Source organism: Carassius auratus, linkage group LG44F (assembly GCF_003368295.1).
Source record: "Carassius auratus strain Wakin linkage group LG44F, ASM336829v1, whole genome shotgun sequence".
NCBI lineage: Eukaryota > Metazoa > Chordata > Actinopteri > Cypriniformes > Cyprinidae > Carassius > Carassius auratus.
In genome coordinates, this window is record NC_039298.1 from 1,889,490 (window position 1) to 1,903,686 (window position 14,197).

The window sequence follows — 14,197 nt, forward strand, 5'->3', positions numbered from 1 at the left end:
TTAAATGAAAGACACTGAACACCTTCTGCCAGTGTGAGAGCCAGATCGGTCCGGTTTACTGACTGTGCTACAGTTTAGCCATTTGTACAGCGAAACCCCTAAGCTTTGATGTCTTTATACAGGTGAAATGGCTGGAAGTTTAAAGGTGGAACAACAAGACATTGATGGACAAGAAGAGCGAGTCCAACCAAGCCCACTGACAGCAGAGGAATGGGACGGCCCAAGTAAGACAGCTGCCCAATCAAGTCTTAACAGACTTAGCATATTTTAACACTTTATTCTGATAATTCACTTTAGATATTTTACTAACTACAGTGGCATGCGAAAGTTTGGGAACACCTTGCAGAATCTGTAAAAATATGAGATCATACAATTTTTCTATTAAGTACTGTCCTGAATAAGATATATAACATAACATTTGTTTACATTTAGTCCACAAGAAAAGAAAATTGTGAAATTATTAAAATAACCCTATTCAAAAGTGTATAAACTCTTAGTTTTTTTAATACTGTGTATGGTTACCTGGATGATCCTTTTTTTGTGTGTGTGTGGTTGTTCATTAGTCCCTTATTTGTTCTGAGCACTGTTCTTCAGAAAAATCCTCCTGCTCCTGCTGATTCTTCAGTTTTCCATCTTTTGCATATTTGAACCCTTTCCTGCAGTGACTGTATGATTTTGAGATACTTATTTTCACACTGGGGACAATTTAGGGACTCAAACACAACTATTAAAAAAGGTTCAAACAGTCACTGACGCTCAAGAAAAAAAAACAATGCATTAAAAGGAGTGTGAAAACTTTTGAACAGGATAAAGATGTCCACATTTTCACATTTTTCTTATTTTGTTTAAAACATTTTAATAATATATATATATATTTTTCTTTGATGATTTTAACAGCTCTGCTTTTGCAGCGTTTGATGTAGATGTCCTGTAGAGAGGGGAGATTGTCCTGGCACCATGATGTAAGTTTCTCTACCTCTTCCAATTATGCGGTCTCATTATTGTTGTGAATGAGGCCCAGAACCACAGTATCATCAGCAAATTTGATAACAGATGTGGAGCTGTGGGAAGACATGCAGTCATGTGTGTAGAGAGAGTAGAGCAGGGGACTTAGGACACAGCCCTGTGGGGCTCCTACGTTCAGGGTGATGGAGCTGGAGGTGTACTGGCCTACTTTCACCACTTGAGGTCTGCTGGTGAGGAAGTCTTGAATCCAGTCGCTGAGTGAATAGTTTAGACTGATGTCTGTGAGTTTTTGAAGAAAGCCTGATGGGGACGATCGTATTGAAAGCAGAGCTATAGTCGATAAATAGCAGCCTTACATAGTTCCTGTTGTTGCCGTCAATGTGTGTGAGAGATGGCATCTTCAGTGGATCTATTGGGGCGATAGGCAAACTGAAGAGGGTCTACAGTATCTGGGATGGAGTACAAAATGTAGTTCTTTACCAGTCCCTCAAAGACCTTCATGACTTTTGATGTGACGGCAACTGGACGATAGTCATTCAGATAAGAGGGTTTATTGTTCTTAGCCACAGGGATGATTAATTGTTTAAAGGAGGTGGGAACCACCGAGGTAGCAAGAGACTCATTAAAGATGGATGTAAACAAACCAGCGAGCTGATCAGTGCAGGACCACAGAACACGGTCAGAAGTCCCATCAGGTCTGGCTGCTTTCTTTTACATTTATTTACATTTATTCATTTAGCTGACTCTTTTATATTTTATTAAGTGACTTACAATTGCTATATATGTCAGAGGTCGCACGCCTCTGAAGCAACTAGGGGTTAAGTGTCTTGCTCAGGGACACATTGGTGTCTCACAGTGGATTCGAACTCGGGTCTCTCACACCAAAGGCATGTGTCTTACCCACTGCGTCAGCTCCTGATGTTTACTCGCTTTAGAGCCCTCCGAACCTCGTCCTCCGACACAGTGATTACATGATTATCGCTGCTCTGACTGCTGCTTCTTGATGTGCTGAATGGTAGACTCGTGCTGCCTAGATTGTTTTCAAACCGTACGTAGAAATAGTTTAACTCTTAAGCTAACAACGGATCTGCTCTCACCCCTGCAGTAGATTTACCACAGCATGGACTGTTCTTTCCTCCCCCGGTTTCTGATTAGAGAAGGGCCTTATAGTTATTGTTTCAGGTGCTAGCTCAGCTGGCATGTTTATAAAGTATCTGTGAACTCGCTGACGTCAGATGAACTTGCCCGAAACATGTCCCAATCTACATCATCAAGAGCAGCTGTAGTTTAGCTTCTGAGTGGGAGGACCAGTGCATCACTACTCTCTGCACCGGGCCTTTGTTTAAATTCTGGTGTGAGGAAAATGGCAGCATGGTTTGATTTGCCAAAAGCCGGTAGTGTGCAGGTAGCTGAGACAGAGAGTAGCAATGATCCAGTGTATTTGGTCCTCTGGTTGGACAGGATACATGTCAATAAAAGTTTGGCATGACCTGCGTGAGTTTGGCTTTGTTAAAGTCCCCAGCGATCCATGTTTCCCGTAGACAAATTAAGTGCAGTTTACCTCGATCTTCATGCTCTTAATGCATTGTGTTTCTTTCTGGAGCATCAGTGAATGAACCTTTTTCAATAGTTGTGTCCTCAGTCCCTCAGTTGTCCTGAGTGTGAAAAGATGATCTTAAATCACCTTGTTTTTGATTGCTTCCACTGTCTTCATTTGGATAAAAGCGTCTGCTAAATGAATAAATGTAAATGTAATGTAAATGTAAATCATACAGTCCCTGCTGGAAAGGGTTCAAATATCCTGGAAAATTGAAGAATCTGCAGGAGCTGGAGGATTTTTCTGAAGAACAGTGCTCAGTTTAACTGTTCAGAACAAACACAGGACTCGTGAACAACCATCTAAAAAAAAAACCTGTCCTGGATCATCCAGGTAACCACAAACAGTATTAAGTACCAAGAGGTTCCCAAACTTTTGAATGAGGTAATTTGAATGATTTCAGCTTTTCTTTCTTCTTGTGTACAAAATGTAAACATATTTTATGTAAAATATCTTACTCAGGACACTACCTCAGACAGTATCTCTCTTATTTTGTTAAAATTATTCACATTTTCACTGATTCTGCAAGGGGTTCCTAAACTTTCACATGCCAATGTAGAAGTAACTACACAGGTCAACTAGCAGTCATTAGAATATTAGTAGACTGTCTGCTTAATATCTGACAACACTTTATTTTGATGCTTCCCAACATACATAGAAGTACAACTCATTCTACTAACCCAAAGTCTCTTTAAGACAAGTCATGTCACTCGGTGGCCATCTTTGAAATGGGCATGCAAGTGCAGCTCCTATCTCTTTGTATGGGGAAACATAAAATTCTCCAAAACTGTTCACTAAGCTTACAATTATATTTCATGTTTGAAATCATCAAAGAAATGTGACAACAACTGTATCATAAATGTATAAAAAGCTTATTTTTCATGCTAGATCAGCGAGTGCGCATGCGCAGTCCTAAAAGCACGTCTCAGAACGCTGAAATAGCAACCGGGACTTCTAACGGCAGCTGCAGTGATGCTGACCTTAATGATTAGTGATTAGCTGTTTCATTCAGAAGGCGGGCCTTCCTGCGATTGAGTGGCCATATTGAGCATTGCTTTTTTCCCATTCAAACCTATAAGAGTGACATGTCTTGGGTATTCTATAGTCTTTGACTAACCCTAGGCTAACAGTCTACTACTACTCTAACATGTAGTTGCAAAGTTATATATATTTAGTAGAATGTTGAAAATGTACTAAAATTGACTATTCAAATTAAGTTGTAATGCAATGCAACAGATAAATCCACAAAAAATACACTTTTTATATGTCACAATTGCACAGTTCAAGATGGAGTAAAGTGAGTCTGAAAGGTGCAGCTGGATGATGCACTGTATTAAGCCTTGCCCTCTTTAAAAGCATGAAATCTGATAATGTAATAATGGCATTTTGGGAGGCGCTTTATCTTGCTTTTCACAGTAGATTTACACAGTACAGTCACTAGTGCCAAACTGAGCTGACTTGCCTCCTATCTTTATATTTGATCACAGTCTTTGTAATCAGTTCTTGATGATGAGATATCACAGCACACTGATATTCATGCTCTTTATTCATACTCGGTCTCTATCTCTGGATTTCCCTTTTTCTCCCTCCAGTCATCTGAATAAACGTGATTAGTTCAGTTACAGACTCATTCTAACAATAATGAGGCACAGTGTTTGCTTATCTGATCAGGAAACATTGTTTTTATCTTCTCGGAATGGTTCGAGTCTCACTATGCCATGCAAGCCAATAGACACAGAATAAATGGAATTGGTGTTTTTTTTTTTTTTTTTTCATAACTGGGACCAACAACTATTTTGTGGATGCTCACCTCCAATACAGTAAAAACAGTAATATTGTGAATTATGATTGCAGTTTAAAATAACTAATTTATTCCCAGTCTTCAGTCACATGATTCTTCAGAAATGTAATGCATCCTTGCTGAATAGAAGTATTAGTTTATTTTAAAAAATCTAACTGACTCAAACTTTTGACTCAAACATTTACCCCAGTGTATCTCCAGTGCATCTTTTTCAACACACATCACACTCAATCTGTACTGCAAGCAAGTGTTGGGACTCAACAAAACAAAGGGTGCTTGCAGTGAGAAAACTGAGTGTTTCATAAGCGCAGATATGTTAGATCCATTTGGATATAGTTTATACAGCAATTTGGATTTCCACAGGCACAGATAGGCTTGCCCGTCTGATTTAGAAATACAGTTTCTCATGTTAACCGCACTCTTTTTCTTTATGTTTCGTGACCCCTCGGATCTGTCACTATTCCTTGTTCCCGGACCTAATCATTTATAAATTAAATCATTGCATGGAATGACTTCCAACATCTCAAACTGAATAAGCATCTGCAGTTATAACTTCCTTATGAATATTGCGGTGGAAAAGGGAATGATTCTGTCCGAAGACTTTCAGGAGAAGGCAGGATGGAGCGAGGGATTTTAATGAAAGTGTAGTGGATTAGAGAAATCCCTGGAACAATATGAAATCATTACAGCCACAGTCGACATCAAAGTCCCACTGATTGAGCCCCCTAAAGTCTTTTCACACAGGGAGCAGGAACGCAGCGGAGAACATGTAAACCAGAGCCGAGAGCAGCCGACCACTGCGCTCACAGCCAACTGAGAGAGACACAGAAACAGAGACAGAGAGAGAGAGGGAATTTATTATCTCACTGACCTCCTTGTTTTCTGATCCTCTAGGCAGATATTCTCAACTCTTTTAAAAGAAATCAGTTCTGACTGTGTTCAGTAGAAAACAACCTCACACTCGTGGACAGCATATGTGGCAGTTTTTGCAGTCCTTCAATACAAGCATAAATCACATTTACAATAATGCACTTCAGGGAAGGTCTATGGGGCATATGAATGAATAAATGGATGAATGAATGAATGAGGCATTTATAATCTACATTTCAGTGTGACAAACATTAAAATACACGAGACTTTAAAGTTACAGATGTTAACATGAGACTAGAGTAATAAAAAAGACTTGCCTTGTTTGTTTAAGGTTAAAGTTTTAAAGTTTGTATCCTACCTCTCTCCCTCTCTTGTTCTGCTCAAATCCAAATATTCCATAATTTTTGTATATTTGTGATGTTACGTATCTGAATGCTAAACTTTTATTTATTATGTAAATGATAGGCTTTGTACTTCAGTTCCAATGGTGACACAGAGGCAGGCGCGCTGATGTTTGGATCAGTGTATTTTATTTAGGTTAAGTACCAACTGCGCTGTCAAGTTAGCAATGCTGGAACTGATGTGTGTGTGTGTGTGTGTGTGTGTTTAAACTTTATTGTCTTATTAATAATACATCACTCTATAAAGGTCTGATTTTATTTGTGTACACTCACAATCAAAAAAAAAAAAACATTGTGCTTTTGTAAAATAAAGAAAACAAATAGGATGTTGCTTTCTGCCATTTGAGTTTCCTTTCTGTGAACAAATTAAGCCTGACACAAAAATGAATTGTCACACTGTTTTTCCCCTTGTTTATCTGTAAACTAAATCAAATAAATTTCAAGAACGTATTCCTTGTATGTAGGCCTATATATGTACTGCAGATTATATATATTTAACATAATGTGATAATATTTAGTATTTTCACATTGTTTAATTGGTTTTATTGCCTTTACAAAATAAATGAAAAGAAACCAGGCATAGTAGAATATTCGTAGAATTTCTGTTCTACCGAAACCGTATCGAACCGTGACCCCGGAACCGAGGTATATACCGAACTGTGACATCTGTGTAGTTCCACCTCTAGTTGCTACCTCTGTTTCATTGTGACTTTAAACTAAATAAAATTGGCTTTTTCTTTTCTTCTCTTTTTTCTAAGGTAATCTAGAAATTAACAAACGGAAATAGCTCACCTAAAACTTGACCTTTCTGTAAACTTCACCACTATTAGGACAGCATTCAGTTAAAAAACTGTCCCGAGCTGGGAGATCTTTGACTGGGTGACGGACACAGTGTGGCTCATTCATACGCCTGTCCCACCTTACGCCTGCAGGAGGGGTGTGGAGGAGGGGGCTGTCACCCAAATGAAAATACCAAGTAGTAATAATAATGATATAAATAAAGACATTGATAAAAGGGCTAATCTACACAAAACAAAACAGCGTGTTCCTCCCTGATTGTGTGGGTTGTTGAGGTATTCAATTAGGCCATTTTCACTGGCATATTAATCATCTTTTCAACAAACAAGCCGGCGTTAATTAAAGCGGAGCATGAGGATAAAGACGTGTTGCTGGATCATCACTCCGTTTATCAACCGCACGCACACACACCCCGCCGTTTAGCAAATCCCGTGCAGCGCTGCGAGGGGAATTTCAATGCTCTCTGGTTTAGAGCTGGTTTTTAGGAGGGGAGGAGGTGGATTTTGTGAGTTTCAAATACGGAGATTGTCATTGTGAAGCCCTCTGCCCTTCACCATCGGGAGATGAAGTTATTCTTCAGTTTTATTTTAGCTGAAAAAAGAGCCTTGAGAGCAAATCGCTTTAACCGGAAATGCACGCGAGAGGAAGGGCCTTGATGGGGAAGAGAATCAGACAGACACCTTTGAATGGGGTTTTATATGATTAATGAACAGATGTTTGACTGAAATCAGGCTCATATTAAGGCCACCTATTTGCCAAATCACAAATCTCAAATGCGCATGTTGTTCATTAAAAATTGGCAGAACTTTTAACGTAATTTCCATAATACCCACACTTATAGTTAAATTTATAAAAATTTTATCCATTTACTTTTAACTATTGGTCAAATATATATTACACATTCAGTACACAGTGCAATTTACTGATCCATATACAAAATTATGGACATTAAATAAACACATATGATACAATGTTTTAATAAATTCCTCAAAAATATGTAGTCTATATATATATATATATATCAAATTAGCAAGTTTCCAAATGCACATATTGCATCCTAAAAAAAAAATGTGCATAAATATCACCATAATATCATAATTTCCATGCAAATACCCAAACTGATTCTTATATTTACTGCTGTTTTTTTTTTTTGTGTAGATTAGCCCGTTTATCAATTTCTTTATTTATATTATTATTATTATTATTATTATTATTATGTGGTATATATATATATATATATATATATATATATATATATATATATATATATATATATATATATATATATATATTATATATATATATATATATATATATATATATATATATATATATATATATATATATATTCTTAATTATGCTGTAGACTTATTGGCCACATTCTTAAAATGTAAGAACAAATTTCTGCTTAAATCACTTATAAAACAATATTTAAGTATACTGTCATATTAACTTAATCTAAACAATATACTGACAAATAATCATTCTGCTTGTGTTTGTTAAACAAGACCCATTTTATGGTAAACAGAGTACAGCCATAATCTTAAATAAACTGAGTATAACACGAGTGCATTGTGTGTCCGGGGCAGACGGTGTGTTTGAACCCTGCTCATCCACGTAGTGTACTGTGCCTCCGACATCTACATCACACAATCACACCACACTCCCACAATCCTTTTCTTCTCTGGCTGCTTGACTCCAAGCACACTCAAACAGCCTGCTGCACCACGCTGAGAGATCTTTCTCATTCTCCCGCTCTTTCCCCATCTCTCTCTCTCCAGAAACTCGCGGCAGAGAGAGAGAAGTGAAGTCAAAAACCCACGACAATGTGCCAGAGAAATATCAGAGTGGCTTTTTTTTTTACTCGTCACCCAAGCCAAAGATGGGCCGTCTCCAAATCCTGCTGCCCTATCAGACAAATTAAAGTAAATCAAGCATGAAATGAAGCGGGAGAGCCTGGAGATAAGGTCCCTTTAAGTCTCTCACAGATTAGACCACTGAGAGAGAGAGAGAGAGATGGAAGAGAGGGACAGTGTGGAGGCAGAGAGGTGCAGAAAAGACCGGTTTGCTGCTTTCTCTGTGGCAGACAGTGCTTTTGATTTCTTCACGTTGGCTCTGACGTAGAAGAACAGCATTCGCTCAGTCATTTTTCTGATAATGACTTTTGTTTATTTTAATACTCCTGCATTGTGAAGTGCTATGGAGTGTGACTACATTTTGAAAATGAAGTGTAGTTCATTGCAAGCGTCCTAATTTTCATTTGATGCATTGAAGTGGAACGGTACAAAAAATATTCTCAAAGAAAAAAGATTTCCGCCTGATGTTGTAGTAGCTTTTAACATGGTTTCCTCAAACATTGATTGGATTGTAAATTGTTAGTCTGTTCTCGCATTGACTTCTGTTCAAGTCAATGCGAAATCAAAACTTTTTATTTTCATAATACACATTGCTGTTGTGATTGTGAATAATCTGTGCTCTTTAATCCAGAGATCCAAAAAATGTTTTGTAATCTTTTGTCAAAATGTAATAACTTTTTGGTTTACATCAAAATTATAATACTTCACCCCACCATCCATCAGACTTTCTGGTATATATATGACACTTTTCATTCCTGGTGGTTAAAAATCACTCATGTCGTACTTCATTTTTCATGTTGTCTATCCTGTTTCACTCAAAAAATAAAAATTCTCATGTCCTGCCCAAATTGTGTGACTTCTGTGGAACATAAAAGACAATATTTTGATGTATGTTGGTAACTAAACAGTTTTGGTTCCCACTGACTTCAATGGAATCCAATGGAACCAAAATTGTTTGGTTACCAGCATTCCTCAAAACATCTTATTTCATGTTACACAGAAGAAAGGAGGTCACATGGGTTTGGAACAGGGTCAGAAATGAACTTTTAAAGGGTTTTATTTATTTATTTATTTTATAAGGGGAATTTGTATAGTTACCATATTAATTGTATCTGAGTTGTCTTTAATTTAAAATACTTACATTTGACAAAATCAATAAGAATACTTTAAACTGTTACCAATTGTATATAAATTTTGGCTACACAAACAAGTTATTCAAAAACCCCCGTTATAATCACTGAAGCTGCCAAATGACATATTTTCTGCATTTTGTTATTTATGATGAGATAATTGACGAGAGCACTCAACAAAACTCTGGCGATTCTGTTGCATTCATAAGCTTGATGCCAAAATCATAAATGATTACAATTACAGATGATAATCATAATTAATGAAAAAGATTAAAATGAATACAAAATCCAAACTGAGTATATTCTGCTAAAGTTTCTAAGAGAGCAATCTAATCTAAGTATAATCATCTTCAGAAGTCAAAAGACAAAGGCCTCTGGGGAAATGGAATAATATTTATACTAGAGACTTACATCCTATTACAACATCATGAGATGTTTTGGTCTGATCTATAGACGTCAAACGAATTTATCCATTGTGTCTCTATCTACTTCTTGCCAAATGTTTTCTTCCACCTAAATTAACTTGAAGTTCAAAGCAGATCACGCTGACATGACAATGATGGCTAGATAAGATCAGATAAAAATACAGATGTGGCTGTGGTTTTACACCTTTTGAGAAGAACAGCACGTCTTGCCAATTTTCAAGAATCACTCTGCAAATAGCAGCTCTCGGAAAAGAGCATGTAGTACCACGAAGATGGAAGGCAATTTGAGTGCACATCCTTGCATACAAAAAGTGATTTTGCAGAGAGTAAGTTTCCAAAATCCTATTCTAACATCACTTAGATTACTTCACATAAGGAGATGTACTTTCTTAAACAGGGCCCTAAGCAGAAGTGTATTGTTGTGCCCCAATCCCTCATATAATAAGAAAAAAAAAATATATATATATATATATATATATATATATATATATATATATATATATATATATATATATATATATATATATATATATATATATATATATATATATATATATATATATATATAATAAACACATACTGTAGGGGTCAAAAAAAGAACTTTAATAAAACATAAAGGTAAATAAATCATTTATATTATTTACAAATCCAACTGTAGCTCAGTTACCAACTGTGTGGCTATGACTTTATTAATACAGTTGTCTGATTGCTTTTATAGTCTCAAGCATTCAGAAATCACGCCAAAGAAAATTAAGCTGTGTTACTACGATAAAACCATGGGTTTTTTTTTTAATAAATTATAGAGGATGTGTCATCTATAGCAAAAAGGTGGCCAAAAATGAAAGATTTCATTAATAAAGAAGTGGATCTCTGAATGAAATGTTTGGTTAATAGCCTATTAAACACTGATTTGATTGTCCGGTAAGTGAAGCATCAGCAATTATGGCCTTTGGCTCCATTTTCAGGCATGTGTAAGAACATGTTATGTAGGCCTACATCAATTGTTTATTTTTTACTAGCCTACATTATGTATTTTTACAGTGTTATTCGATGAAACCATATAATTATTAATTAACCAATCATTATTGCCTCATTGGTTTTATAAAATGCATTAATTTAAGTAATTTAAAGGCTGTTGTTGGCTTAGGTCTGTTTTTATAATTTTCACTTTTCATTTTATAGATGTTATTTAATCATGCAGGAACCATTTTTTTCCACTTTATCTTATTATAATTGCCTATTGTTCCAACCCTGGAACGACAGGAGGATGAGACAACGATGACATGATTTTTGGGTCGATCCCTTGAACCTTTGATGTGTTTTCATGTTTACTCAAAGTTTATAGTCTCAGATTTAAAATTTACCATTTAAAATGTATGTTCTGCTATCTTTCTTTTGGGTAACACAGAAGAAGATATTTTGAAGAATGTTCATGCTGTTCCTCCCCATACAGTAAAAGTCTATGGGGACGATTACCAAGAAGCAGACAGAAATTTGCTGAAAATCTTCCTTTTTTACTGGAGCTTTCATATTTTTAAAATTCATTTTATTTTCATATTTTTTTTATTTCCTTTTAAATTATATTTGTTTCACTCATGCATACGTTTATTTGCAGTCGGTTACAAGACGTGACAGTTTTGACGTAACTGTTTCCTTAAATTATTCTAAAGTGTAAACATACTGCATCATCAGTAAAGGACTGGTGTGCAGAATTCATAAATATCTAAATATATATTTATAAAGAAACATGTCCCACATTGGTGCGCTTCTGTAGTTGAAGAGATCTATTAATCCAGAGAGGGGATGGGTGTAAAGGCTTAACCCCGATCTCCTGAAAGCACTGCCTCAAGATTCTCTTTATTTATCAATCCATCTGCCGGAATTTCACATCTCCTCCTGAAACTGGATAATTTAACACGCTTCAGTACTGTTCACATCAAAATTTCCATCAAAAAGGGGCTTAATCAACCTTATCTGAAGCCCTGTCGCAGCAGTGAGCGAAAGCCTAATCAAAGAGACAGGCAGGGTCACCCAGGAGGGGGTCAGAAGGATGGGTGTATGATTTCTAATTGAGGGAGACGCTCACACTAGTCTGCTCATGGAGTGCTGTGGTGTTTTGGTTAAAGATCTCAGCTGGTAACTGTGTAGATGTAGGTTTAAAGCCTATTAACTTTCAGCATTGTGCCCTTGAGCAAGACACTAAACCCCGGGTCACCCCAGTGAGACTGAAATGCACATATTATACAATACAACAGTGCATCAAATAACTACAAGTAGTGAATTGTGTTATTATTACAGCCCTACTGTTCAAACGTTTGTGGTCAGTAAGGTTTGAAATTGATTAACGATGCATTAAACTGATCAAAAGTGTCAGTAAATACATTTATTATGTTACAAATAATTTCTGTCTCAAATAAATGCTTTTATAAAAATGCTTTCTGTTCATCAAAGACACCTAAGAAAGTATCACCGTTTCTACAAAAATATTATAATGATTTCGGAAAGATCATGTGACACTGAAGACTGGGGTAATGATGCTGGAATTTCAGCTTTATATCAAATGAATACATTATATTTTAATGTATTTTCACATAGAAAACAGTTTTTTTAAATTGTAATAATATTACAAAATATTGTTGTTTTTAATTTGTTTTTATCAAACCAATGCAGCCTGGGAGAACATAAGATAACTCCTTTAAAATACATAAAAATCTTACCAACCCCAAACGTCTGAACTGTACTTGGATGAAACTTTTTTAAATATAACATCCAAAAAATAAAAATAAAATAATATATATATATATATATATATATATATATATGTAACTGTATTTAATTTATTTATCTATTTCTGCAGGAGAGCTGAAAGTGGTTGGTGAAGGAGGAGAGAGAAGGATTTGTTCTTGTCAGGCACTTCTGCTGGGCACCACATGGGGACCTTTCCCTGGGAAGATTGAGGCGGCCACAGGAGGAAGTGACAAGGTGGGTTTGCTCATTTATTATAGAGGTGAACTCAAAAGGTATGTTTGGGGCAGATATTTAGAAATGTCTGTAGATGACAAATTCCCTTTCTTTTTCACAAGAAAATGTTAGTATCTAGAACTGATGGGAAGGGAATTATGGGAAATGTAGTTTTGTCTGCTAACACTTTTAGCAAACAGCTTCCTAACTTCACCTTTATCCCTATTTTTTTTTTTATCTTTAAATGGAAACCAAAAATGCTAGTCTATATTTACAGTCAGAATTTTAGCTGAAATTTTTGATAATGATGACATTGTTGTGACGTCCGTTCCTCTCATAGATACCATCATCATGACGTGACTTAACATAAGTGTGTACTATTGCGATTGATTAAGGATCTGATCAGCATAATGTTTATTTTCTGTACAGTCTCAGTGAATTGCGGGTCATTACAGGAAGGCTACAGACACAGAGACCGAAACGACAGATAGAGAAGAGAGCAAGAGACAGAAGTGAAATAATTTGAAAGGTTTTTGTGTCCATCTTGTGTTTTGAGGCCTTGGAGAAGACGGTGTTGTGTTGTGAAGAGTGTGTGAGTGTGTGTGTGTCGGGTAATCTGTGCCCATGGCAGGTTTACCCTGTGAAGTGGCCTGGTATCGCAGGCCCATTGTTGTTGCTCCTGTCAGAGCGAGAGAGAGGCCGATGGAGGCTGTGCTGGCCTGATAAGAGGAAAGAGGACTCAGCCGAGAGAGAGAGAGAGAGAGACAGAAAGAGAAAGAAATGACTCAAGGAGAGTGGAGTGCTGTGTAAACTCTGTCTTTTTCATGAAGTATTCCCACACAAGCCTCTCTCTCTTTCTGACGCTCCATTCTGAAGGCGAGACACCATACATACCGTAAGTGAGTCCGCAGCTAAACAAAATATGTGAAACCTTTGTTTGGTTCTCGCAGGGTTTTACTGGTGTTTGTAAGACAAGGCAGCATTACTGTTACTATCGCTAATGTTTTAGGTTTGTGATCTAAAAAGAAGAGCTCAGGTGGGCTAAGTCACCACATAGCCACCCCATTATTGCTAGAATACACTAGAAACCACCTAGCACCCACAAGGAGTCCAGGGCCCATTAAGGGGCCTCAGCAAATTTCCAGAGGATCTGCGGGATGACTTAAAGATGTATAAATGTGTACATTATAATTAATATAAAAACATATTCAGACTCTAATCTAGATGTTTAAAAAAAGTTAATTGCGATGTAAACTGGGGCCTTCAAGTCGAAAAGTTTGAGAACCACTACCCTAGATCCTTTGTTTTACATTTGTAAAAGATTTACGTGTAGCCTTTAGAAAGTTTTTAAGAAACTAATTTATGAAATATATATATTTTTTTAAAATAAAT

At 36.4% G+C, this 14,197-nt stretch overlaps 1 protein-coding gene across 1 annotated transcript in view; it reads left to right on the forward strand.

The window, feature by feature from the left end:
* Positions 1–14,197, forward strand: part of LOC113068297 (zinc finger protein ZFPM2-like) — a 46,371-nt gene that overhangs the window by 14,866 nt on the left and 17,308 nt on the right. The window contains exons 3-4 of the mRNA XM_026240988.1: positions 123–224; positions 12,702–12,826. Of these exons, the coding sequence (XP_026096773.1) occupies positions 123–224; positions 12,702–12,826 (227 nt within the window). The remainder of the gene's footprint in view (positions 1–122; positions 225–12,701; positions 12,827–14,197) is intronic.